This window comes from Macrotis lagotis, chromosome 7 (assembly GCF_037893015.1).
Source record: "Macrotis lagotis isolate mMagLag1 chromosome 7, bilby.v1.9.chrom.fasta, whole genome shotgun sequence".
Classification (NCBI taxonomy): Eukaryota; Metazoa; Chordata; class Mammalia; order Peramelemorphia; family Peramelidae; genus Macrotis; species Macrotis lagotis.
Window position 1 is genome coordinate 110932216 of NC_133664.1, and position 15840 is coordinate 110948055.

The window sequence follows — 15840 nt, forward strand, 5'->3', positions numbered from 1 at the left end:
ATTGACATTCACAGAGTTCAGATGTACTCTTTCTCACATTGTTCATATACAGTCATGCTTGTGAATGTAACATCAATGCCCAAATCCATTGGCATTGAAGTGTCTCCTTATTGATGGAGATTGTTGCCCCTTGCCTGCATGAGAAGCAGAAAAGAATTGGTGAGAGCAGGAAATGGGAGAATCTTTTTATTCTGCTTTCCTGTGAATTTTCTTCAAGTGTTCTTCCAGTTCTTCAGTCTTTTGAGGTTCTACAGTCACTAGGAGTTTCTAGCTTCCAGCTTTGAGAGAGAAGATGGATGATGCCAATCTTCCTTTAGGTTGCTGAAGGAAAAGATTGTAGGAAGAAGCTGATGGTCTCCATCCTGCCCTTCTTCCCAACTTGTTATACTGGAGCTGAATTTCTGAAGAAATTCCCCTTGAGAGATACCTAGGATTCTCTTAATTGAACAGTTATCTCACTTCCACTAGGAGAGCTCCTTCACTCTGTATATCTTCTTGTTTATTTTCTCTGAATTCTGTTTTGCTACTGAATTGGATAAATGTATTTCTTTGGTAATTATGTGTGTTCATTGCAGAATTGCCCAGCCCTCCTCACTTAAATCCAATTTAATTGCACATTATGGCATCACTTCCCTGATTTCATGGTCATCTTCAAGAACAAAGGACAAACAATAGCCTAGGCTGTACATTAGGTGACTAATTCAGCAGAGCAGCAGTCACATATTCAATCATTCTCATATATACAGACAAATATAAATGATCTCTGCCTCTGTCTTTGTATCTCTCTAGTTCCCTCTGTTTCTTTTTCTGTCTCTCTCCTTACACACACACACACACACACACACACACACACACACACACACACAAACACATTGTTTCATATAGTCTCCTAAGATTCATTAGTCTCTAAAACTGAAACGTAGAATACCTAGAGCAGTAAATAACAAATGAAAAATGAAGTCTCTGCAGATAGTTAAACATTCTTGAACTATTTATTAACTCATTCTAAGTTCAAAAATAATTCATACAAGAGAACAAGAGAAAGAGCACTGAATTTGGAATCAAAGTCCTTGAGTTCAAATCTCAGTTCTTCCACTTACTATCTAAGTGTGGTTGGGAAGTCAATTAACTTCTTTGGGACTTAGTTTCCTCATTTGTAAAATAAAAGGATTAGACTAGATGATCCAAGTTTCCTTTAGCCCTAAATCTATGACATGATTTATAAATCCAAACAACATTTCTATATTGACCTACTGTAACACTTCTCAAATATTTTGATCTTATACCTCTTAAAAATGATGGAAGAGATCAAAAAAGCTTTTATTTATGGGTTATAGCTATCAGTTTTATCAAATTAGAAATTTAAACTGAGAAATTTAAAAAGATATTTATTAATTCATTTAAAATTACATACCCATTGAATATTAATATAATAGTATTTTAAAATAGAAAATACCTATATTTTCAAAATGAAAAATTAGTAAGAATAGCATTGCTTTATTATGTTGATATTAGTTTTGAAGATACATTTAATGTCTCACTCAATAGAAGACAGTGGAATTATAATTTGTTTTTGTATTCAATTTGTTTCAATATGTTATTTTGGTTGAAATATAGGAAGATATGTAGTTGGAAAAAGGAGATTTGAACCCAGGTACTTCTGACTCCAGGGACCGTGCTTATCCACTGTACCACCTAGCCACTCTGGAAAAAGGAGTATGTTAATAGTAAAATAATGGAGTGTTATCATAAAAATAGTTTTGACCTCATGGAACCCCCTGAAAGATTTTTTAGATTTCTCATACTCTTACTTTCTGGCACATTAGATCAACAAAAGGAAATCAACAGAAAGATAAATTTTGTAAAATATATATATTTTGTAAAATATTCATTAGCATTTAAAGGAATATCAGTGATATTTACTAGGGTAAATACTCAAATTTTTTTTCTTAGTACCCACAGAAAAGAATAATACTTCTTTGAAACTATGTTTATGCAAAGCAAACTACAATTCTATTCACTCTATTCAAAAATAAAGTTTAACCAAGTATGCTATAATAACACAGGAGGAAAAAACATGAAATCATCTTACTTTCTCTGAAAAAGTACCAAGCCCAATAATAGGAATGCTATTTCCATCATTCAAAGGTATTCGGTGATTATTAGCAGTCAGGTTCATGGTGCAGAAGGGAAGAGTCAAGGTTTTGATTTCCAAGTTGTTACTAGTATCTCTGAGATTTGTATAAAATTCTCTGGGGAGTTGGGGTGGTGTTCATGGGGTGGAGTTACAAGTAGAGGGAGTTCCAAATAGAGTAGAGGTTAATTATCAATTGCTTAACCTTTTTTATCCCAGGGAAATAGAAACTATTGTTATTCTTTAACTTGACCTGCTGCTTTTTTTCAAGGGAAATGCCAAAAATAACAGTAAAACATATTTTATCCTTAAAAATGACTGCGACATACACCCAAAGGGCAATAAAACTGTGCATTCCCTTTGATCCAGCAATACCTCTATTAGTCAAGTTAGTATCCCCAAGAGATCAAAAAAAAGGAGTAAAAAACTCACAAGTACAAAAATATTTATAGCAGCTCTTTTCATAGTGGCAAAGAATTGAAAATTGAGGGGATGCCCTTCAGTTGGGAAATGGCTGAACAAATTATGGTATATGAATATGATGAAGCACTATTGTTCTATAAGAAATCATGAAGGACAGAACTTCAGAATAGACTGGAAAGACTTGCAAAAACTAATGCTGAGTGAAGTGAGCAGAATCAGAAGAACATACACACTAATAGCAGCATTGTATGAAGATATACTTGCTCATCTCATAATACAGTAATCAAAGATAATTCTAAAGGAATTGTGAAGGAAAATGCCATCCACATCCAAAGAAGAAACTATGGAGTCTGAAAACAACCCAAAGCTTACTATTCTCATTCTTTTAATTCTCAATTTTAAGAATTTGTTTTATGTATTATGATTTTCCTTCTCATATTTTTTTAAATTTTATTTGATTCTTTTTTCACAACTTGTTTAATATGGATATGTTTAACATAGTTATACAAGTTATAGAAGACAGTGGAATTATCATGTTTTTTTGCATTCAATTTGTTGAAACAAATATGTTATTTTGGTTGAAATATAGAATTATATGTAGTTGGAAAAAAGGAGGTTTTTTTTTTTGGTTTTTGCAAGGCAATGGGGTTAAGTGGCTTGCCCAAGGCCACACAGCTAGGTAATTATTAAGTGTCTGAGGATGCATTTGAACTCAGGTACTCCTGACTCCAGGGCCAGTGCTCTATCCACTGCACCACCTAGCCACTCTGGAAAAAGCAGTATCTTAATAGTAAAATAATGGAGTGTTATCATAAAAATAGTTTTGATCTCATGGAACCCCCTGAAAGAATTTTAAGATTTCTCATACTCTTAATTTTTATAAAAATTGTTTTTTGTCAGGAGAGAGGAGAGAGAAAGGAGGGAAGGAGAAAAATGTGAAATTCAAAACCTTACAAAAATAATTTTTGTAAACTATCTTTACCTGTAGTTGGAAAAATAAATTAAAAAATTTTAAATGACTGACACAATAAAAGGTTAATTTAGATCAGCATATACTCCCTTTCTTTTATTCCTCAGACTACAAAAACCCTTTTATCACCCCCCCCCACAAGGACTGAGGCTGTGGTGGTCAACAAAACAGACCACAGAAAATGGGTAAGAAGTGCTGCTTAAAATCAATTTTTAATTTTTAATTTGATTTAAATTTAAAATTTATAAAATTAAAAATTCATAAAAGTCAGTTTTTAAAATTCTGATATTAGACATTAAAAAAACATTTTCAAAGGTACAAAGAAAGATTGTATGTGAAATTCAATCTCCATTTGAAGTCACTTGCTTTAAAAAAAAAAGTAGCCTACAACAACATCTATTAAGCATTTACTTCATGCTAGCATTCTCTTTAACCACAGGCATAAAAAGGAAGATAAAAACTGCTCCCTGCCTTTGAGTTTCTCACATTCCAATAGTCAATAAATACAGTCAATAAACATTAAGATTCACTAAGTGTGGGGATATAAATGCAGGAAAAAAACGAAAGACAGTCTTTGCCCACAAGGAATTTGCAGTACTCAAAAGGTAACTGAGGGAGGTGATGAGGTGGAATTATCCAGGCTGAAGAGATTTTATAGGATGAAGACAATAGAGGAAGTGAGTGATAATTTTAAATACAAATTTTGCACAGTGTAAAAAGAAAGCAATCTTAGAGGGAAGGAACTAATAGCTTAAGGGAAGTAGTAGGTGGGAGGGTGATGTCTCCTGTAGAAAGTGACATTTGAACTAGAGAGAAAGACAGGAAGCCAGTAGGTGAAGAAAGGTAGAAAGAGCATTACAGGCATGGGGACAGTTAGTAAAAGGGTGCTGAGTCAGGAGATAAATGTCAGCCATGAGGAAGAATAACTAGTTCATCAACTATAGATTTACATGGATGAAATAAACTGCAAAAACACCCGAAGGGGATCAGATTGTGAAAGACTTTAAAAGTTCTATAGAGGATTTTATATTTGATCCGAGGAATAATAGGTGTAGGGAGTAGGGAGTTGGCATGGAAGAAAGATCACTTTAGCAGCTAAGTGAATATAGGAAGATATTTTGGAGGAGGGAGAGACTTGAGGTAAGGAGACCAATCAGAAAGGTACTGCAAGCAACCAGTCATGAAGAGGAGTGCCTAGGTGTATCAGAGCAGCAAGTGAATGAGAAGAGAGACAGGATATGTAAGAGATATTGTGGAGGTTAAAAAAAAAATCCACCACCAATGGCAAGATTTGACAATATAATATTGTTGTGGATCAGGGCATGACATCAAGAATGAAGGATGACACCAAGATTTCTAGTCTGAGGGATGACAGTAATAAAGTTGAGAAGGTAAAGTTTCTAGGGGAAAGATAATAATTGCTATTTTGGGGCTTGTTGAGTTTGATATTTGACAGATCGAAGATGTCTAAGAGGTAAGTGGAGGTACGAGATGGGAATATCAAAGTTAGGTCTAGATATTTGGATCTGAGAATTATGTTCCTAGGGATAATTAAAACCATGGGAGCAAATGAGATCATCAATTGAGATAGAATAGAGGGAGAAGAAAAGAAGGTTCAGGATTGAATGTTATGGGTCACTCCTGTCTATTAGACATGACTTGGATGAAGGTCCAGCAAAGAAATTTGAAAGGAGAGTATTAGCAGAAAGCAGTATCATGAAAAACTAGAGTGTAGAGAGTATCTAGGAGAAGCGTGTGATTAACTACTATGGAGTTAATAATACAAATACTACAGAGAGGTCAAGGAAGATCAGGATTGAGAAAGGTCATTGTCATTGTTGTTCTGTCCTGCCCAATTCTTCCTAACTCCATTTGAGCTTTCCTGGCAAAGACACTGGAATGGTTTGTTATTTCCTTCTCTGCTCATCTTGTTTTAAAAAAAAACTCATCCAAAAGGATGGTGTAAGAGAAGTGTATTTGTAGGCAGTAAAGAGGGTGCCAAGATATTACATGAGAATGAAGATTAGCAGGAGAGTGGATATCCCCTAGGGTCAATTTGTAGAAGATAGAATGAAATCTAGGGTACATGGAAAGAGATTTTCCTTAGCAAAGAGAAGATTTATGTGATGGCGTGAAGGAGGAGTTAGTGGTAGAAGACATCTGGATGATTTGAGATGAGGGGAAAAGAAGGAACTCTTAACAAACCTCAATTTTTTAGTGAATTATATAGGAGTCAGTGATCTCAGCTGAAAGAGTCAGGGAAGGGAATGTCATGATAGTATTGAGAAAGGGTAAAAAGGTTTGGAATAACTGCTATGGTAAATGGCATAGAGAACCAATTGGGATTGTGCAAAAGAATTGTCTTGTGAAACCAACTGAAATTTTATAAGCATAAATTTGGGGTGAACCCTGTCAAATTAAATTTTCTCCAGCATGTGAATAGGAATGAACATGGTAGATAGTGGATATAATGCAAGGTTGGAGTTAGGCAAGGGATAATTGGTGACAGGACAAGGGGGCAAGAGAATTGAGAGAAAAGGACAATTTTTTTTATTTTCAAGGCAATGGAATTAAAATGATTTGCCTAAGGCCACATAGCTAGGTAATTATTAAGTGTCTGAGGCCAGATTTGAACTCAGATACTCCTGATTCCAGAGCCAGTGCTCTATCCACTGTGCCACCTAGCTGCCCCCAACTGACTTGATTTATGAGCAGTCAAAATATAGGAAGATAAATCACTTTAGCCTCATTTAGACTCAGTTTCCTCATTTACAAAATAGATATAAAAATTACATCTACACCATAGCATTTTTCTGAGGGAAAATGAAGTAAAATATGCTTTGAAAACCATGAATTGCTATATAAATGAAGGTAATTTTATTTACTTGACAGTATATTCAATTCAGTGACTCAATATTGAAAGACATTCCCTCTATTGAATGTTCCGGTGACATTGGAGTATTACAGAAAAGTTGTCTCATATTTAGTCATACCTAAATTTATTAACATTGTTTATGGCATTATCACATAGGAAATAGAAAGTCCTACTGAGACCTAAGTTCCCACACATGAAATTAATGGTAAAAGTGGAACTAGAACCTAGATCTTCTTTCAAATGAATGATCTCAATACCATTATCAGTATCATTATTAACATTTAGTTCAATCCCTTTTATTTAACATATGTAATAATTGAGGTGTGATGTTCCTTAAAGTTTAAATTTAAAGTTCCTTAAAGGCAGGGACTTTTTGTTATTAACTGTCTTTTTATCTCCAATGCTTGCAATGCACTTAATAGATACTTGTTAATGACATGTTGACTTTTAAAATGCAAATGAATGTCATAGTTAGATCTTTCATAACTTAGCCCAACACCTTGAAAATATGCTGGAGTGGCAGTTCAAGCATGCAAATACTTTAAAAGAAATGATAAAATAAAAACATAGATGCCAAGGCTTTATTTAGGAAGATGGGAAAAACATGTTATCAGTTGCCCTTGAATCTTTTAAACTAGTTTTTTTTTGTTTCTTTTACTTTTAAATCATTATGAGGATTTAACTTTGACCAGATTATACACACTGTTAAATTTGCTAACACAGACAGGAGTCAAGAAATAACCAAGGGGTTTTTTGTGTGTTTTTGATCCTGGCCAAGGTTTAGGTATTAGATATTTTACTCTGAGGGAAAAGTTATATTTTTTTTATTTATAAAATAGCTCAGAAACATTATTTATAAAGTTTTTAGTTAACAGAACAAACTAAAACACCCCCCCAAAAACAAAAAAAAATTCATGTAAGAAAAGTGTGGTCACATTTTAGTTTTGGATAAAAACAAATGTTTTATTATGTGTTATTTTAAGTGAAATAAGTTGGTTTAAAAATTAAAAGGGTAATCATTAGTATAATATTAGATTCTAAGTGAAAAGAAAGAATTTTATATTTGACCTCTTATTTCCACTTATATTACAGGGAAGTTTCTAAGTGTCCAATAATTAGGTTAGCAAATGCAAAATTCTTCTGATAATAATGTCCTTGTGGACAGTAAGGAGTATGCCTTACATCCAGGCATAGAATCTACCCAGAAAAAGCAATTAGATATAAGAACATAGGGATTCAGAGGTCTGGGCTCTAAACTAGGGTTCACATTCCACTGTATTTTTTGCATAATGAACCCAAGCTTCCCTAATGACTGGGAAAGAGCACATTTGCATGACAGAAATCAATAAACTTCCCCCCCCTTTTAAATAGTATTTAATTTTTTCTAATTACAAGGAAATATTGATTTTAAATAAAATTCTGAGTTCCAAATTTTCTTCCTCCTTCCCCTCTTCCCTCAATAAGATATCAATATGTGTGTGTGTATGAAATCATGTAAAATATAAGTAATAAACTTCTTGATGTAATCCTTGAGTGCATATGTTCCTCCTTGGTGCCTCATTCACAATCTTCTCATAATAAATTTTATTGATATCATTTGTTTTTGTATTCCTATTATTTTTTGATTTCTCTTCTCTGCCTGATTTCCTAAATAAAACCCTCCTGTGTAAGAGAGAGAGAACAAACCCCCCAAACAAGAAATTTATCAGACTATTATACAAGGTAGCTTGACCTCTTTGTAGAGAGAAGCAAGTATTAACTTTCATTGATTATTCAAATAAATCTTCAAATAAATATTTCCTTTTAATGTTCTTATATGTTTATATCAAACAATATTGTATAATGTTTTTCTAATGCTTCTTATTTCACTTTGTATAATTTCAGTAGATCTGGCACATAATAAGTGCTTAATCAGTGTTTATTGATGAACATTTTTCTGAATTTCTCTTATTCATTATTTTTAACTCAAAATAATACATTAATATCAATCAATTAATCATATGATATAGTTCTTTTTCAGTCATTCCTCAATCAAAGGCACCCATTTTATTTCTAATTATTTGCTACCACAAAGAATGCTGTAATATATATATATATATATATATATATATATATATATATATATATATATATATATATATAGAAATTTTGCTTCTATCTTCGACTTTTTTGGAAGAACACTTAAAAGTGGAATGGCTAGGTCAAGAGAAATAAGACATTTTTCTACTTTTCTTGAATGATTTCAACTTGAAATTCAAAATGATGAGATTTTTCACATTTGTCTTCAATGTTACATCAGTGTTTTCACAGCCCCTTCAACATTGATTATTCCCATTTGTTGTCATCTGTGTTGGATGGCAGGGTGTGAGGTAAAACATTCTTATTTTGATTTGCATTATTCTTACTATTAGGCACTACTGCTGATTGTCTGGACTTTCTCTACCATAACCCTTTACAGATATCTTTGAAAGCCATATAATTTACATTTTCCACACAATTGAAATACTGAAATCCATTGTCTAGACTTCTAAAATGCTTTCTTTCCTTCAGTGATGACTTCAGTAACCACCTCACAATCTTTCTCTCTTCTCTAGCTCACAATCTTTCTCTCCTCTCCAACTCAAGCTCTAACACTATATACTGACACACTTGAAAGAGATAAACCATTTGACTCCTCAACTCACTCTCTTCTCATGATCCTACATCAGTCACATACAAGTCCTTCATAACCCCCTATTTTTCCAATCTTCTTAAACCCTCCCACCCCTTAACCTCCAATTTACTATAGACAGTGATTGCAGACATAAAATTAAAACACTTCTTCCTTAGAAGGAGAACTGTGGCAATTCTATAGTTAAAAAGCAGAGGCATCACCTTGTCAATTAAGGTTCATGTCATCCAAGCAATGGTTTTTCTAGGAATAAAATAAGGCTTTGAGAGTTGGATTATATGGAAAGCTGAAAATCACAGAATCAACGTTTTTGTATTGTAGTTCTAGAAAAGACTTTTGAGTCCCTTAAACAGCAGAGAGATCAAATCAGTTAATACTTAAAGAATTTTAATTCAGACTATTCACTAGAGAGTTAAATATTGAAATGTAAGCTTACATGCTTTAGCTGCATAATGAAAAGATGAGACTCATTGGAAAAGACCCCCATATTGGGAAAGATGGAAGATAAAAGGAAAAGGGTAAGGCAGAGAATCAGATGAATACGTCATGGAAGCAATGAACATGAGCTTGAACAGACTTTGAGAGATACTGGAGGATAATTATGGTCCATGGGTGCAAAAAAAGTTGCTCATGATTGAACAAGTGAAAAACAATAATCCCATGTACTCTTTGATCCAGTGAAACTGGCCTTCTTGCTGTTCCATGAACAAGAAATAGCATTTCTTAACCTTGGACATATTCTCTGTGTCCCTCATGACTAGAATGCTCACCTCATTTTGCTCCTTCGAGTCCCATTTAAAATCCCACCTTTTACAGAAAACCTTTCCCAAGCCCTCTTAATTTCAGTGCTTTTTCTCTGTTAATTATTTTCTAATTATCCCATATATGGTTTATTTGTAAATATTTATCACTTGATATCTCTTTCTCATTAAATTATTAACTTCTTGAGGATAAAGAATTTTTTTTGTCTCTTTTTGTATCTCCAGCACTTAGTTAACCTGATTATTGGGGTATAGGTACCAGCATAGCTGGATAAAATGGTACATATATATTTCTATAATGGTTGCTCCAAATTACAGCTTTACTAACAGTAAAAAGTGTGCCTGTTTTTCTATAACCCATTCAACATTTGTCATTTTCCACTTTTGTCATTTTTACCAATTCAATGAATATGAGATCAAATCTCAAAGTTGCTTTTATGTGTACTATAATTATTGATAATGGAGTATTTTTATATGGTTGTTAATGACTTGAATTTCTTTCCTTGAAAACTGTGAATTTATATCCTTTGACCAATTAACTATTGGAAAATTGCTCAGTTTTATAAATTTGTATCAGTTCTTTTATGTCTTGGATATGAAACTTTTATTTATTAGAGAAACTTCTTGCAAAGACTATCCCCCCTCAGTTTAACATTAGATTTTTGCTCTATTTTATTACTTCTAAGCATTTAGAAATATAAATTTTCCTCTGATTATTGCTTCTGCTGTATATCATTAGTTTTGTTCTTTTGTTTTATGGTTGTGAATCTCTTTAATAAAATTCAAGATTGTTCCTATGATTTGTTCTTTAACCCATTTATTCTTTTATAATAGGATGTTTAGCCTCCAATTAATTTTTATTTTATGTTACAATGGTCCCTTATCAAATATCAAATTTTATTGCATTGTGATCTCACAAGTATATGTTTAACATTTTTGCTTTTAATTATAAAATTTTTATGCCCAAATGTATGATAAATTTTTGTAAAATTATCATATACTACTGAGAAAAAATTGTATTCCTTTATGTTCCCATTCATTTTTTCCAGATATCTAGCATATCTAGTTTATCTAAAATTCTATTTACATGGGGATGACTCAGTGAATAGAGCACTGGCTCTGGAGTCAAGGACTTGAGTTCAAATGTGACCTCAGACACAATGCTTACTTGGCTGTGTGACCTTGGGCAAGTCACTTAACCACATTGCCTTGCAAAAAAGCCAAAAACAAAAACCAAACCAAATTCTATGCACATCTTTTTTTTTTTTTTAGGTTTTTTTTTGCAAGGTAAAAGGGGTTAAGTGGCTTGCCCAAGGCCACACAGCTAGGTAATTATTAAGTGTCTGAGCCAGATTTGAACTCAGGAACGACCTGACTCCAGGCCCAGTGCTCTATCCACTACACCACCTAACCGCCCTGTGCATATTCTTGACTTCTTATTTATTTTTTAGTTATGTTTATCTAGTTCTGAGAGGGGAAGATTAAAGTCCCTCAACAATTATAATAGTATCAACTATTTTTTCCTGTAATTCACTTAACTTTCAAAAATTTAGATGCTCTAATATTTGGTACACATGAATTCATTATATTGTTTTATGTGGTACCTTTTTATCCCTCTTAAATCTTAATCTACACACCCTTCTAAAAGTTCCTCCCTTATCCTGTTGTCTCAACCTTTTATTTCTTATGCAATCCTGATTTTAGCATTCTGTTTAATTTTTTTTTTCCTTTTCATTTGCAATATTTTTTTCCTTAACTTGGGAGCCTTGAAATTTGGCTATGATATTCCTATAAATTTTCATCCTGGGATCTCTTTCAGATAGCTGGTGTCTGGTAGGTTTTTTCTATTTCTACTTTAGCCTCTTGTTCTAGAGGCAATCTGTCTTAATATTTTCTTGTAATATTGTATCAAGATTCTTTTTTATCATAACTTTCAGATAGTCCAACAATTCTTATGTTGTCTCCTCTCAATCTGTTCTCAGATGGAGCTGTTTTTCTAATGAGAACTTTCACATTCTCTTCTGTTTTTTTTATTCTTGTAATATTGTTTCATTATATTTTAGTTTCTTATAATGTCATTAACTTTCCTTTGTCCAGTTCTAGCTTTCAAGGAGTTATTTTCTTTCTTAAGTTCTTAGATCTCTTTTTATAATTGTTTGGCTCTTTTTTTTCATAATTTTCATGATCTCCTTGAATTGCTCCTATTTCTTCTTAATTTTTGATCTCTTTTATTTGATTCTTGAAGTCTTTTAGAGTTCTTCAAGAACTCCTTTTGGGCTTATGACCATTTTCTATTTCTCTTTGAGGCAGACTGATTTTTTTTATTTCACTTTCCTTCTCTGAGTAAGAACCCAGATCTTCACCCTTTGGGCTCTTTGGGTTTATTAAGCACTCTGCTAATATTTTTATTTTTGTATATTGTACACCTAATGAGTTTCACTGAGGGACCTCAATTTTTTTTAACTAATATGAAATGATTTTAATGATTACTGTTTTGTAGTACAGTTTACATATTGGTAGATCTTCTTGCTGCTCATTTTTTTTTCATTGCTGTTCTAAATATTTTTCATGGGAGAGTTCAAGAATTATTGATATATAAAAGTGTGATAATCCTAGATTCAAAACTGCACAGGAATAAAGGAAATAAGCATTTGTTTAATGTTTACTCTATTCCAGAACCTATGCTAAGCACTTTACAAACATCCACTTTGATTCTTACAATGCTGGGAGTTGGTGCTGTTCTTATTATACCCATTTTATAGTAGAGGTAGGTTAAATGACTTTCACAGGTGTCAGAGACTAGACAAGTCTCTTATCTTTATTTGCCTAATTTTTCCCAACTATAAATGAATTGGAAAAGGAAGTGGCAAACCACTCCACTATCTTTGCCAAGAAAACCCCAAATGGGATTATGAAGAGTCAGACATGACTAAACAACAGGAAAAGTAGGCTGTACTCTTGGCTCTGCTGGTTTTCCTCTACAATGCCCCAGACATCTCTTAACCTTGACAGCTCACTATACTTTATACTTCAAATATTGAAAATGCCCTTTTTTCCCCCTGTGACCTTTTTCTGTGATTAGCAGATTCCTCCCAGAATGTCCTTTTTACTGAAGTAGGCAATTGTGTTATCATTCCTCTCCAGCTTGCATTCCTGACTTTCCTGGTCTTTTCTCTATAATGCCCATGCACTACATCTTCCCTCTTTTATGTCTTATCTTCCCCCCATTAGAATGTAAGCTTCTTGAGGACAAAACTTGGCTTTCTATTTTTATTTGCATTCCCAGTGTTTATCAAGGTGAGAAGTTGAAGAGAAAGAAGACAGGTAGGCGGGAAATGCAAGAGAGAAATCCATTTATTTTTCTGAGGGTAAGAATATTTAAATGTAGAAACCACAATGACATGTAAGCAAAGAGGCAGGCCTGTGTGAATTTTCCTTCTGGTTGGTCACATGCATCTTGTGCATTCTTTCCCATGTCCTGGGTCTACAGGAGTTGCTTTGACTAACTCAGTTCTGGTCTCTGTACCTGTATGATAATTTCAAGCATTGAGTGCTGGTAAATGTTTAACAACAACTTTCTCTAATTGGTTCCACAATACTTCTGATTGTAACCCACCCCAGGGCTGGATTTGCTATTGTATAAATTCTGCCTGTAGAAATAAGGCAAAGTGAACCAAACCTTTGCATGGGATTTGATCTATGCATACTTAAAGCCTACTCTATAGTGGGATTATATAATCCCAATCTTGGGAAATTCTTGAACACCTATTTAGATCAAATATGATACCTAATCTTTAGTCAAGTAAAACAAGTCTAATTTTTCTCACAACAATCTTTTAAATAAGTGAAGACTTTTTAAAATAAGACTTCATTTTAAAAAAGTGAATGTAGTGTTCATCAGAAGTTCCAGAGTTCTTAAAATAGAGTGGCCTTTTATCTCTTTTTCTGACTAATTCAGTGAGTTCTTGCCTTGTATGAATTCTCTATAAAATAGTCTTTTCTGGCAGGTTTGTGTTTGATACTCTAACAATGTGGCAAGCCCATCAGAGTTGCACTCTCTGTGGTAAACATTGGAATGCTTGGCAGTTTAGCTCGAGAAAGGACCTCAGTGTCTAGTATCTTATCTTGCCAGATGATCTTCAGAATTTTCCTAGGACAATTTAAATGGAAGCAATTACAATTCCTGACATGGCACTGGTAGACTTGGCTTCATAGGCATACAGGAATGAAGTCAATGGCTCTGTAGACCTTCAGTTTGATAGTCAGTGTAATACCTCTTCTCTCTCACACTTTCTTTTGGAATCCACCAAACACTGAGCCAACTTTGGAAGTGCATGTGTCAATACTGCATCATCCATGTGTACTGTACCTCCCTGGAAAGTATACTGCCAATGTAAGTGAACCTTTCCACAGTATTCAAAACTTCTCCATTTGAATGGTTCCACCCATGGATGGTATGGTATTGGCTGATGGTTTTTTCCTTGGTGTTAATTGTCAGTCAGAATTAGCATATAAGCAGACTTGATCCATATTTTCTCACACCTCATCTTCAGAGGCTGCATTGAGCACATGAAAACCATGTAGCAAAACTCCCTCCATTTTGGTTTTTGGCTCATAGCCTTTTCAAGTTGAATTTATTGGTAGGGTGGTAGCTGACTTTGCTACTGTGTTCATCCTCAGTGAAGGCATTTGATAACAAGCTGAAAACATCATAGGAGCAAGATCACAGTCATGTTTCACAAAGTCAAGGTCATAAGAGCATGTTTACCCAGAACCTGGGTAAACACTCAATCATGAGATTGATGTACAATACTGATAAATTCTGGGCAACCAAATTTTGACATAATTTTCCACAAATCTCACAAATGATGGTATCAAAGACCTTGATCAGATATACAAACATTGCACAAAGACTTCTCTTCTGTTCTTGGCATTCTTTCTTGGAGTTGTTGGGCAGCAAACATCTTATCAACTGTTCTACTCTTTCTGAAAATACACTCACTCTTTGTGATTGTCATGGGACAATCTAGTCTCTTTACCTTTATAGAGTTCGACAATGGAGACATCCTTGAATTCTTCAGGAATAACCTCTTCATGTCAAATAACTGGAATATTTCAGTCAGCTTTTTTTTATGAGCAATGGATCCCCACTTTGTAGATCTCACTGGAAGAAAATCAGCACCAGATGCTTTGCCACACAAAAGGAACCTAATGGAATTGAAAAAGCTCTTCTTCAATAAGAACTTCAGCCAGGGATGGATTGACTTCAACTTGTGGTAAATACTCAATGACTTCTGCATTGATTGATGACTATTAAGTCATTAAGCATATTATTGAAGTGTTTAGCCCATCTTTCTAGGATCATGTACCTATCATGAATCACTGTGACTCTGTGACTCTATAAACTGAGTAGCTGAAATGCATCCTATGTCTTTGACTCATAAATTGCTTTCAGGGCATCATAAAAGTACTTTGGATTGTTACACTCAACATAAGAATGAATTTCATCTGCATTCTTACTGAGCCAATAACCTTGCATCTCTCTAAATTTCACTTGGACTTTACTTTTGATGAAAATAAATATTGCCCTCTTAAAAATTACACAAACTATCTTACTGGTATGCCAGGGGCCAAGAAGCCCCATAAGAAAAGAGCAAACAAAATTCCAGGCATACCAAGGGCCAAAATAAAGGAAAGAGGCCTCACCCTCCATTATCAAGAACAAACAGACCACAGACTATCCCTTCTCTCAGGCCAAGGCATACCAACTCCACCCCTAAGCTAATCCCCTTGTTCCTTCTCTACAATATATAAGCATGTACTTTTTTCAAATAAACTCAGACCTTATCCACCATCCTTGGGTCTCACTCTCCTTATTCTCACCCATTGCATTTCAGGCTGGGTCCTCCTCGACACCCCACTTTTCTGTCCCGCGGGTCGGGGCACGTGGTGCCCAACGTGCGGCTCGAGGCACGGACTCTCGCCAGGCAGACCCCGTGAAGAAGA

At 34.1% G+C, this 15840-nt stretch overlaps 1 protein-coding gene across 2 annotated transcripts in view; it reads right to left on the bottom strand.

Moving 5' to 3' along the window:
• The window catches only part of AKR1D1 (aldo-keto reductase family 1 member D1), a 78380-nt gene extending 76139 nt beyond the window's left edge, over nucleotides 1-2241 (bottom strand). For both annotated transcript variants that reach the window (XM_074193594.1, XM_074193595.1), the window contains exon 1: nucleotides 2093-2241. In XM_074193594.1, the coding sequence (XP_074049695.1) occupies nucleotides 2093-2179 (87 nt within the window). In that variant the 5' untranslated portion in view covers nucleotides 2180-2241. The remainder of the gene's footprint in view (nucleotides 1-2092) is intronic.
• Between the last annotated feature and the right edge of the window lie 13599 nt (nucleotides 2242-15840).